The sequence below is a fragment of the Brachyhypopomus gauderio genome, chromosome 3 (assembly GCF_052324685.1).
Source record: "Brachyhypopomus gauderio isolate BG-103 chromosome 3, BGAUD_0.2, whole genome shotgun sequence".
In the NCBI taxonomy this organism is placed as follows: Eukaryota; Metazoa; Chordata; class Actinopteri; order Gymnotiformes; family Hypopomidae; genus Brachyhypopomus; species Brachyhypopomus gauderio.
In genome coordinates this window covers 33,430,783-33,443,755 of record NC_135213.1, presented here as the reverse complement: position 1 = coordinate 33,443,755, position 12,973 = coordinate 33,430,783, and the positions used below count along the sequence as shown (strand labels likewise).

At 44.2% G+C, this 12,973-nt stretch overlaps 1 protein-coding gene across 1 annotated transcript in view; it reads right to left on the bottom strand.

Moving 5' to 3' along the window:
* notch1b (notch receptor 1b) overlaps positions 1 to 11,612 on the bottom strand; it is a 34,400-nt gene extending 22,788 nt beyond the window's left edge. The window contains exons 1-4 of the mRNA XM_076997742.1: positions 11,319 to 11,612; positions 10,242 to 10,314; positions 1,937 to 2,199; positions 1,469 to 1,807 (exon numbers count right to left, since the gene is read on the bottom strand). Of these exons, the coding sequence (XP_076853857.1) occupies positions 1,469 to 1,807; positions 1,937 to 2,199; positions 10,242 to 10,314; positions 11,319 to 11,376 (733 nt within the window). The 5' untranslated portion in view covers positions 11,377 to 11,612. The remainder of the gene's footprint in view (positions 1 to 1,468; positions 1,808 to 1,936; positions 2,200 to 10,241; positions 10,315 to 11,318) is intronic.
* Between the last annotated feature and the right edge of the window lie 1,361 nt (positions 11,613 to 12,973).

Below are 12,973 nucleotides of genomic sequence, written 5' to 3'. Positions count from 1 at the left end.
TAAATTTTATCCAAAGTTTCTAAAGTTTATATTACCATTTTAAAATACTACACAAACAATTATTAAAATATCACATACAATCTATTATTTCATAATCTTAACAAAGGGATGCAGTGCTTGTGAAACCCACAGTTATGTACTATAACAGTCATTTCTGTTCTTGTGGTGAGCTTTCTTCCTTTTCTGGGGAGAACAGCAGCACCAGGTCTCATAACAGAGGCATTGATAACAACGAATCCAACTGACACTGACCACAGTTTCCTTTGATTTTCTACAAAACCTAGCAGGCATGAAATGATTCCTACTGTCTTTTACCATGAACGATTAATAGACACATATTCATTGCCATACTCCAAAGACATAAGAAATATCTAACCTGGGGACTGTCACCGAAATTTTAAAGAGGCTCAAGGCTCAAGCACTACTCAAACCATCTTGGGTCTGAGTGAGTTCTCCATGGTTCAATACTAGGTCTGCCATATATGTGTTGACATGAGGGAAAGCATGTGTGTCTGTGTGTGTTTAAGCTCTGTGCTGTACTTCTAACCCAAAGACAGCACCGTGAGGATGTTGTCGTTCAGACACTTCCTCTCGATAAGCACTAATGCTTTCCTGCTGGCCAGTTCACACACATAGGCAGGGTTACAATGGGAGTGAACTGCAAAGACTGGACCAAGGCTGGGCTTTCATCCTGCTGACATAGTGGTGAGAAACACTGACACTACAATGTTATTGTAAAACTCAGCTCTTATAAACTTAGCTCTAGATTCAGTGTTTGACAGTGACACCAAGCTACTATGTTTTGTCTTTACCCACTAACAAAAGATACATACTCTAGCAGATATATAATGATACTGGAAGATGATTTTACCCAGTTGCGTTACTGACTAGTTCAACAATGAAAAATTTAAAAAATAAATAACCAACACTGCCTCATCAAGTTTGCTACTGCCTAACCAGATTATTCCTGCCTAACCATATAATTCCTGACTAACCAGATTATTGCAATCCTGGTCTTTTCAGTGCTGCTACTGCAGAAGGCTGGAATATAAAGATAAGCCCTCTAACAAATCATAGTATTTTTTCCACTGTGTGCTGTGATCTCGGACGTTCCACAGAACATTTTCTGTGGTGTTTTGATCAATCACAGCATCCACATGATCCCAATATTTTGATAAAAAATAATGCCAGTCTTTGACCATAGCACATCCAGAGATGCCAGCATGTTTTGACATGTATGAGTATATTGCATATTGCTATTTTAATGTGTAGCTCTGTCATCTCTAAATACTATTTTTGGTTATACCAAGCAGTCTTCAATAAATGCATCCACAGTGTTTTTTCTTCCAAATAATGCAATTTCTTTATAACAAAAACATAAAAATGTGAGATTTCCCCAATATTGATCAGCTGTAATACCAATGATGTAAATTTAACTGAACCCATTGACAAATCAGGTGCTTCCTACCTGGCAGACAGGAGCATTCGTAGCTGGTGTCTCCTTTCTGGACGCAGGTCCCTGCGTGGAGGCACGGGGACGGGTTGCAGGGCTGGTAGAGTGTCTCGCAGTGCTTGCCAGTGTAGTCGGCCGGGCAGTTACAGCGGTAGGCGCCTACCTCGTTCACACACACGCCACCGTTCTTGCAGGGAGATGGCGTCTGGGCACACTCGTTAACGTCCTGTTTGCAGGTCTCGCCCGAGAAGGTTGGCAAGCAGGTGCAGATGTAGTGAGAATCAAACGGCCTGCACTGACCTCCATTGGCACACGGGCTTGAGGCACAAGGATCAGCCTGTTGGCAGTTCTTACCTGGAAACGCAAAAGAATGTTTCAGAATCAACAGATTTTCTGCTCCCTCGGTCCGTTATGGAGATCAGGGGACCGATCCTGGTAGGGGGGTGGGAGCAGGGGCATATGGCAGGGCGGATGAGTTCTTACCCGTCCAGCCAGGCGGGCATTTGCACTTGAATGTGCGGACGCTTGTGAGCTCGCACGTCCCTCCGTTTCCACACGGTGAGCTGCGGCATGGGTTGTCGGTGGGAGTGAGGCATCGTGGGTCCATGAAGCCCAACTGGCATCGGCAGACATAGTCTGCTCTGCCGTCGCGAATCACTGTCTGGCACATGCCACCGTTCCAGCACGGATTCGAGAGGCAAGGGTTGGAGAACTGGCACACCGGACCCGCAAAGTCCACAGGGCACCTAAAAAACAGCAGGCATGAGATAAGCTGTACTTCGCAGACAACTGCAAAAGACACAAACCAGAGCAGAGGGACTCTGAGATCTGTCTTTCCCACAGGATGTTTGCCCTGTACAATACTAAACATGACTGGCACTTTGCTTGAAGTTTAACTGAAGTAGACAGTGAAGAGAATTGATAAACAACATATTTTTATAAATATATTTCAAACAACTTTTAAGATTTGTCTTTGATTTTCATTTATCTATGTCCTCTTTTGTGCACCACCTGTAATCTGTCTAAAAATAAACTGCCTATCCAGCTACTGGTGCCTTGAGATTGTGTGAACAATACAGAGAGTTAGCTCAGTGTATCACTGACAGTAACTATAAACTGTCCCAAAGTCTAGACTCTAGAGAACACAGAGAAGGACCTAACACATCAAAACCATCACAGCCACAAAAAAGAGAAGAGAAAGTCATTACTTGGTCACTCAGGTTATGTCACAAGTACTACATGGTCACTGAGGTTGAAACCCAATTCCAGCATACACCCGACACATAGACAGATAAACACATATACACATACACACTCATAAAAAGTGAGACAACCAGCTATCTAATGTGTGTGTAAATGATATCTACAGAAAAAAAATTCTGCTTATACAAAAGACTAAAATATAATAGCAACTGTATTCCAGTGTGAACCTTTCAGTTCCAGTTTTGATCACATTCATATCACTTTCATTTCAGCAAATAATCGCACATCCCTAATGAACCTTGTAGTTGAACCTAAAACATGTGAATTGAGCTGAATGCTAAAAACGCCATTCGCACTGAAACTAATAAGACCGTTTTTCTTTTTTTCCTTTCTCCTTATGTTATTTTGGCGGGTAACGTCCTGGGATTCCCGCAAGGCTCATTGTAGATTCCGACTCGCTGTCCTAATCCTGTTTCAAATAGTTGCATGAAAAGCAGCCACCCATCATCAGCTCTTAGGGGGAAATTTCTACACGTCTCGGCCTCTTTCCACCGCTCATTCACTCCAAGCACAAGGCCGTGCCTATGCCAGAGTCTTTGAACCCAGGGCTAACATCACCAGGACTTCAAAGCTCCATTCCTTCACCTCAATGGCTTGTATTCTTCTACAGTAGAGGCTCATCCCAACATCAATCAGGACCTGGCGGGATAAAGGGACTACACAGGGAAAAAAACTGCAAAAGGATCTATACAGACTTCAGAACAGGGCTGGGGAGATACTGACCAATACAAAGAGGATGTGTCGTCCCAGTCATACACATAAACCCCCACCAACCCCACCCCCCGGGATTATGACAATGTTGGGATGACCATTCGCTGATGCCACAGAGACTGCAGAATACCTAAACAGTGTCTTTAGGCCTGGAGGCCAGACCGGATGTCCCCTACACATACCCAGGAGTTTACTGTCTGATCACTACAGGGACCCTCGGGGGGTGTGGGGTGGTGTGTGTTTTTACTCTCTCTCCCTGGGTAAGGATAGCTAATAACCTAAACCAGGAAGAGAAAACACAGAGGAGAAAGAAGCCAGGCACGGTAATACCATTAAGAGCATGGTGGGAATTGCACCCATGTTTGCTATGTTACCTTTCCTCTCATTGTCCCATTGGACAACACCCCCCCCCCCCCCCCCCCAACCACTTATCTGAAAACATGTATAGAACAGTGTTAGAATGCCCTCCAACCATGCTATGCAGTTCCTGTTACAACACTCCTTCACTGGGTGCAAAATACCCCATATCTTGGAACTTCAAAGTTCCTCTCAGTCACTACAGTTTTCTGGCAGTCGGCAAGGAGTCCGAGAAAAGCCAGAGGGAGCCAGTCACCCAGACTTTAACATGATTTAAGCTACGGTGGAAAAACCGAGCTTGCTCGCAGCCTCCCTGAAGGGCCAGTGGCGGTTTGTGGCGGGGGGAGTGTGCACAGGCCTCCCGAAGCGGCCTTGGGGAGCAGGTGCGCATGTTAATGAGGCACAGGCAGCTGCTTCTCCTGGTGCACCACCCCTCCCACCGCCACACCACCACCCCTACAGGAACCCCTCCGCTCTGGAGGACACGGCGTCTGAGGCAGCAGGCCCCTGAATGGTGGCCCTGCTGTAGAGCGGAGCAGGAAGGCTCCATGAGAAGGTCCATTGTTCCCGCCGCCATTCAAAAGCCAGGCCAACCGCGGGCTGGGCGCCTCTGTCCCAGCCGAGTGAGCATTCCACCACCTCCTCCTCCTCCTCCTCCTCTCAGTTCCCTCCCCTGCCTGTCTTTTCCTGCTCTAGTTCTACCTCTCTCTCTCTCTCTCTCTCTCTCTCTCTCTCTCTCTCTCTCTCTCTCTCTCTCTCTCTGTCATTGGAACCTTGGCCTTCCTTTCTAGACTCGTTCACTTCCTTCCATCTCAGCTCGTGCGAAGTCCCCACCGCTCGTTCATGACCTCCCTCCCTTTGCTTCCCTACATTCTCATCATCTTACAGCCAATTGACTTGACTTCAATAGTCAATAAGCAATATGAGGTCAGGCTTGAATGATTCATCAAAGGCACTGGCCTTTGCCTAATCCTTACTCATTTTCCTGTTCAACATTCCACTATGATGGTAAAATCGAGGCCGAAGCAAGAAATTTCACTGATTGCCTGTATAACAACCTGGCCAACCTCCTCAGGTCTGAAGAGATAGTAAGTAGCAAATAATCCTAGATACTCTTCATGTGTAGAATCACCACAATGTCTGTATGACAGTAGCACATGTCTTTATTTCACAGTCTATGTCAGTGTCACATTCAGATATTTAAAATATATATAATTTACGTTTTTATGAAGGGAGTTTTAGGACAGAGGCCTCTACATTCATCAAGACGAGCGCTTAGAAGTTTGCCTGGAATGAAGATTAAGGATTAAGGGTTAAGGATTTTGTGGATAGTCCGGACAGGAGGAGCTCCTGGTCTGTGAGGAATGTAGCCGTTTACACCGAAAACTCAGCTCGGCCTGTGTCCTCATCCTTGACAGCACTTCACCGTGGAGTCCGCTGGCAGACGCACTTCACGGCGGCCGGCGAAAAATCGCACTGGCTTTGAAAGCTCCACTCTAACTGGGCGCCCAGCCCGACAAACAGCTCAGCTTCTCGTAGAGATACAAAAAGCAAATACATAGAGCACACAGTCAGCCCCTCGTGGCTTCAGTTAGTAGAGCACACATACGGGTGAAGTGATGGGGGTAGGGGCATGTAGAGGAGTCCAGCTGAGAACATTGACGGTTTGCTCTTTAACTTGGCAAAAGCTTGAGAAATAATCTGTCAGCACAAAACGTATCTTTCTGAGACAGTGAAATACGCTCGGAGGGAATATATATTGGGTTAAAGACCAAAGGCATTCAAACTGTATTCTAATGGATTATTTGACTTCCAGCGTAACGGAAAATAGCTGTGGTTAAGTACAAGCCAACTCTCAAACCATAGTGGTGTGCAAGCTTTTCATTATTTACAAAACACATCTCATGAATTCAGACAAAACAAATCTGTACAATCAGACATTGTGTAAACAGGCATAATTTCTTTTTTGCCCAGACAGTGACCCCTTTTGTTAAAGTGAAACTGTTATTACACCTTTATTATGCATTAAATAGGACACTCCCATTGTCCTGTGGGTAGTGATGGGATTCCTTTTCTCTGTGGCCACCAGTAGCCCGTGACAACAGGTTTCTGCCAGTGCCCCAGTGCCCACCCAGGCCAGAGCAGATGTTTTGCTGACACCTGACCCTTAGCCAGATGAAACATAGGGGGGTTTCCTCCCCCAGCACGGGCCAATCTGCCATCTGCCATCGAGAGGTCAAACAGTAGAGGAGGCTGTCTCACACACGCAAAGTTAAACTCTAACTTAGATATCTTTTCATGGCTCCTCCTTTCGTGGTGGGGGGGGCAAATACCTAATGGCACCTCTCTGAGCTTGGATCATTGTCCCAGATACTTACTGTACATATTTGATAGAGGATACATATTTGTCATTAGAAACTGTGCTGTTAAAAAAAAAGAATAATAACATCAGCTGACACTTTGAATGCCAAAACTCCAACTGCTCATTCCTGGCAGTTCTGGAATGCTAACCTTTCGTAGCGGTGGTTTCTTTAACACTTACTTGGAAGTTTCTTCTTCCAAACAGTGGTAGAACAAGACTTTGGTAATTGACCAGCTTTCAAAGCCTCATTTCCTGCAGTCTGGTGTCAACGCCAAGTGCTGACTGATCTTTACGAGAAGACAGCTCGGGGCTCTCATGCTTGCCTCAGTAATCGCTAGAGGAGACCTGATCTTCCACTGTGACATCTGTTAGTGTCCATAATAAACATGTTTATTTGTCCCCATTACTGAAGGACCCCATGAAAAAGGTCAGCAGGCTAACTCCATGGAAAGAGCAATGGCAGGCCTTAAGATCTCAGTACTGTAACGACGAATTATTTACAAGTCCTCGCTATCGTGCAAGTCAGCTTAAAAGTCTGTGTTTACTAGCGTCTTCCAGAATGAGTTCTGGACATAGCAGCCTGAGACACCCGGCGCGAAAGGGTTATTTCCAGAACGGTTCATTTTCACACCGCCTCACAGCATTCGGAAGCTGCGTGTGGTATTCCTTAAGGCAACTGCCACTGCTGGGCCTGAATGGCCTAAACCGCAGGCGCTAGGTGTTCATTGTGTGCTAACTAGCAGCCATTGTACCGCAAGAATACTTCACCTTGATAGCGATCATTCGATCGTAATGCAGCGTTCCACACACACAGATGGCCCAGGTCAAAAGCATCAAATAAAAACAACAAGGATGACTTTTTTTTTATATATTTTGCTTGCCCAGCTGTGCACACAGAACACAACCCACCAGAATGTTCCAGACTGTTCCAGAATGTGTGATCAAAAGTTCTGCCGAATTCCTAAAAGTACGAGTGCAAGCAGTAGGATCAGGTTTCTGCATCAGGAGACTAGCCAACACGAGTCAATCATGACACAGCGTAGCTCTGCCACATCAGGTCTGTGCCATGAGATCCTGATACCAACGTCTCTTTCAAAACACCAGCCATCTCCAGTGATATGATAATAGACTCAGCACTCTCTTTCACTGGCTACAGAAGTGCTCTACCCATCTTTCGGTACAGAGCGAAGCACAGAGTAACTCATCCTTGACCCTGTAAACAAAGCTTGTATTCAAGCGTCTGTTCAAAGACAAGAGGTTGCTTTCATATAGTGTTCGTCACACATGCCCAGGGACCAAAATACAGACCACTTTTGATAGCTTACCCACCCAGGCTGAACCTGGTAGGAAGCAATCGCATAGCTGGGTTTCTAGAAGTGCTGTTAGTTGACACTGGATTGTGTTTGAGGGTAAAATCATCCAAACCAATAGTTAGAACTTTTTTTTTCCAGTACCTACAGATCATTTTGTGTAGGCGCCTCCAGGACCTACATAAAATGACTCTCCATACCCACAGGCATCATGTGGTCAGAGCGCCATTGCTATTTCCAGTAAAAGAACAGAGCTCTACAATAGTCATTTATAAAATGGATCGTCCCAGTCCAAAAATCTGATCGACTGAGCCATCGTAAAATCCTCAGTATGCGCACACACCACTGAGTAGATGTATCATTGCCATTTTGATGTTTGCCTGGTAGAATAAGTGTATATTCCAGTGAATACCAGTGAATACTGGTAATAATAAATGAAAATTATACTGGTGTAGTTTATGTTGTTTTTGTCATTGTTTTTTTAAGAGCAATAATCCATACAATAATCGCGCATTATGATTTTATCACAGGTGAAATTGCTATAGCCACTCTGCCTATACGTAGTTATACAGCAGCCTGACCAGGTTTAGGGAATGATGGTGCTGGCCAGTTTGCACGCTTTGCTCCATCCATCTCTGTCTTGCCTGCTGCAATCTGGCTATGGTACCTGCTCTCCAGTACTGGTGAACAGGCCTCTGAGTTAAACACTGTGAGATAACCACCCTGAGATAACCACTGTGAGATAACCACCCTGATATAACCACTGTAAGATAACTGTGTGTGCCTCTGAGTGCAAGATATAAAGTTTTGGCATTCCTGGTATGCTGTGTGAAGGACCATACCATCTGTAGTGCTGCACAGGATGGCCTGAAAGACACCTGACTGAAAAACACTTTCCAACCTCAAAGAATGCTGCATTTCATCAAGAACAAACATACATCTCGATACACTAGTTGTTTCTCTGTTACAAACATATGGTGCTGACAAAACATGCATCATCTATGGCCATAGCTTTACAATGATACGGTTAGTAACTTAAAATTTCATAGGCTTGTTTTCCCTGAAGAAGCAGCAGTTAAGAGCTCTTCAGGGACAAAATATTTTTTATGACTTAAGATCATGAGACAACCATTAGTAAAACCTTGTCTTTGTGCTTTTTTCAAGTCTATTCATGAAAGTGCAAATAACTATAGAGACCCCCCCAAGGAAGTGTCAAAACAATTTGTCACACATATCACATCAGTACTCATGGGAAAATAAACAAAGTCACATGATTATAATAAACTTAAACAAACATACCCAAAATCTGACAAATCGTAATGCCCTCATTTGTATTTTGCCAAGTACAAAACACAAGCTTTCAAACATCCCAAACCTAAAAATTCCTCCCAAAATTCACATCTTCAAAGTCAAACATTCAGTGGGGATAAATGCAGGATGTGGGGGTAGCCTTAATGTCAACAAACATCCATTTATCTGTGCACCCAAAAAAACAGGGCCCTTCCAAACCCCGGTGCCTAAGAACACACGGCCATCCCAAAATCACTTTCAGGGCACGCACAATGGATCCATTTGACAGCTATGTGGGGTGGTCATCACTGTCCACTCGCCACGTCCCAGTACCACATAAAAGGGAGCAGGCGCGGCGGCCGACTGTCCCCGGGTGGGGCGAGCGGCTCCCGCCGTATCTCCATGTTTAATTAGAGGAGTCTGAGGGCAGCAGGACACAATGGCAGCTCTGTGGGACGACTGTGGCAGGGAGGCTGCCAGACAGAATTAAGACGTGGCCCCGGGCCAGCGTGGCCCCATGCGCCAGTGGCCCTCTAAGGGAGGCCACGTACAGCGCCGCCAACTCTCGTCTCCCTGCGGCCCCCGCCACAGTCCACCGCCCATAACAAGAGAGAAGACACAGCAGTCCCAGTCAGGCTCCTGAAACTCAATCCTGCCGCTGTGTCGCCACGGAGCGCAGGTAGGAAAAAGCTCACCGAACAATTAGAAGTTAGAACACAGAGCGAGCAATGTAGTATCAGCTAGTGGAATTTTCAGTGGACTGTGTATTTATTTATTTATCAATCTAGTCTCATTTATGTCAGGGGAGTGAAGCTATGCGCCCTGACTTTTTATATTCCTCTAATGCACTGTTGGCAATTATGAAAACATCCAGTCCAATTACACTCTACTGCCATCTGTCCTTCTAATGTAAATCACACAGAGAGAATGGTCATTCAAAACAGGACAAAACAGCAGAGTGGGGCAGGGGGCATGGGGGGGGTGGTCACAGGCATTCTGGGAAGCCTCACACAGATTAGTCACACAGAATTAATCTAGACCGGAGAACAATGGCCTCCGAGCTTCTGGCAAACCCCAGCTGTCGCTTCATAGAAGAAAAGAGAAACAAGATTTAGGGCTTGAAGCATCTTTGAGAACTCTGCTGAAGAAATGGCCCATGTTCACAAACAGTGGGGAGAGAGACATGCACAGAGATAGAGGGCCACATGCCCCTCCCCAACACACTCATCAAGGTCCAGTGATTGGCCAGTCTGGGTCATGTTTTCACTTCAAGAATGCACATTTGCATCAAGCAGTACACCAAACACAAGCAGAGACCCGCGTTAAAATGAACTCAAGTTTGCGACAGGCACACTTTTGTGACTATGAAATTCTGTCATTATGTATTAGAGAGCAACGAAGAGGAAAGCAATCACAAATAGATCAAATTTGAACATTCGATCACACTAAATTTTAAAACACCAACTGTCAAACACTCGTTTTGAATCATACTCACTTGCATTCTGTTCTTCCATCAGGAGTCTGCACACACGTACCTCCGTTTTGGCATTTCTCAGTACATCTCTGACCTGCAAGAACAGGAATGTCAACAAGGTCCCCTATTTGAACTGTGCAATATTTCGAGCATGATAAAAGTTTTGAAACTGATCAACATAGAAGTTTGCAAATGACCCAGAAGAAAATTTGCTTTTTGTGTCTCCTGTTTACAAATTGTTGATTTATTAATTTTTTTCTTTTTTATTTTTTGCTGGATGGAAACCAAAAGTGCATACTTTTATGGGGCCTGCAGCAGTGAGCACACGAGGCAGAAGTGTGACTACTCGTGTCTTAGAGAGATGTCTGTGGCCAGCAGGACCCCAGACCACAGTCATTTGTGCTTTCCTTTTGCAGCTGTTCGAAAAATGTCCTATATTTGGTTGTTAACACGGACCTGTAAACCTATTCCTCTCAAACTTTACCTAGCTGCGATGAAGGCTTTATAGCGCTCGTAAACCTATTTATCACTCTATATATGAATGAATATGAAGGAAGAAATCAGAAACACTATTGCATTATCACAGAAATGTAACTGCGCCTAACAGTTAAAATATTTTGAATGAAATTTTAACACTATAATAACTTTGTAACATCCAATGTTACAAACTGCCGTTAAATTGTACTGTACTAATTACTCAATCGCTGTACGATGTGGAAAACTGACGAGGCACATCAAAAACTGTCAACTTTGTAAGCGCAACTGGTTCAAGAGCACAGGGACCGCTAGCGTACGAGAAACACTAACATGTGTTTAGCACCTCACTTTCTGTTCATAAAAATGTCTATAAAACAATTTTCATTTCAATATAATCACAGCCAGAGTCGAACATGTGGGTGGACCAACTAATAAATTCAATGTTTTTTGCTCCAGCGGAACTTCCAGTCAGAGCGCAACAAGTGTGTGTTTCCCTTCACAGACGTTGGCGCACACCGTTCGTAATCCTGAGACCTCCGTCCGATCCTGAAAGTTTGTATTCTGATGTGTCGTTATATATGTAAATATGCCCGGTTAGCCTGTTGCTGTAATGTTGCTTACCTTTCGCCAGAGCAATCAGCAGTATCAGAGGAATTAGTTTCACGAAGAAAAGATGCATTCCTTCTTATGGACCTAAATTAATTTGTCGATTCCACACAGCGTTAACATAGATCCAACATTTGTTTCGTTCAAAAAAAAAATCCCGGAATCGACAGCAAGGTTAAGAATCCAGATATGGCACTTTGACTCTCCCCAAAACTCTCCTGACGTCCGAGCTTGCCTGCACACTCTCAGCGGCGTGAATGAGATGATGTATTCATGCCTCCATTCTCCCGTCCGCATCTAGGGGCGTGATTCCTCCCTCAGGCCTTTACCACCACTATTCATCTACCTCACACACTTTTCTGAAGCACCAGTGGGAAAATAACGCCCTCTTGAAACGCATCTAAAGAGTTCAAAACATGTTAGCGGGAAAACTGTCACGGTCCGTTTTTTTTCAAAGTGGCGTTAGAACAGATTATTGGTTAATTGACCTAAATTGAAAAACTAAAACTAAAAAAATAATAATTTATTATTATATGCACAGTGCATATGTGACTAAAGATAAATAATGATAAATCTGACACATTTACCTTTATAGTTTGTACGTTTACATTACATTGTTAACATTATCTAACTTGTATGCAGATGTATTTTAATTTCCATGTGTAAGGCTGTGGCAATAAACTCATCATTATTGAAATTAACTGTTGAATCAATGGCCCTTAAAATGTAATAGCTTACATAACCTGCCATGAAGTATTCTTCTGCACCAATAAAAAAAATAAAAAAAACCTTGCTCAATCTCTCCCTCTTACAGTGCAAGGTGTGGCAAGCAGTTTCAGGGCCTAAACGTAGCAGTATTGCTTGTTAGCCTATTCAGTATTTCTAATTGGCAGCATTCACTTGTGTGTGCCAATAGAGCTGCAGGTATCAGAAACAGAGAGTGTGGGAAATGTCTCTGGGGACGGTGTGTCCTGAAGGCTGGGGAAAAGAGCTTTGTGGTGGAGGTGGTGCGTATGATGGGGAGTTAATTAGAACTGTGTACAGACATGTAGGAACACCACGCGCCTTTCGCACCACCATCAGAAGTGTGAGAACTGTCATCCTATCTGGAGACGCAAGCCTCTCATCGCACGATCGTGTCTTTGCGGCCCCTGCTGTCTATTACGCATGAGCTTTGAGTTGTGTATTGAGTTTCATCACGTTCGTGCGTTATCTGTGTCCCCAGAAGGACATACAAGTGATCCATAAATCAACAAGGTGCAGGATGAAAAAAAATTATCAATTAGTAGCTCTAATTAATTACAGTTCTCACTAAAAATCATATTCATGGTTTTTTCTTGTTGGTTGAAGCTATATCTTTCACTGTAAAATGTGTAACCTATAATAGTTTTGCTAAGAACGTATTATCTAATGTAGTGCATATACTTCAAAGGCAGAGGATCTGGCCAAACATTCAATCAAATATCAGCGTCCACCGAGTGTATCTTTAATGGCCCAATTATTTATGTCCTCTCTGTTTTCCTGCCTTTGCCGGCAGGATCCTCATTCAGCCTCCTTAAGGACTTTTGCAGGCAGGGAAAAGGCCCTGCAAGAAAGCATCCCAAGGCTAAGGCATCACGTTTACAATAAAAATTGCAACCGAGGACGTACCGTCCAGCAGTGCATGGAAG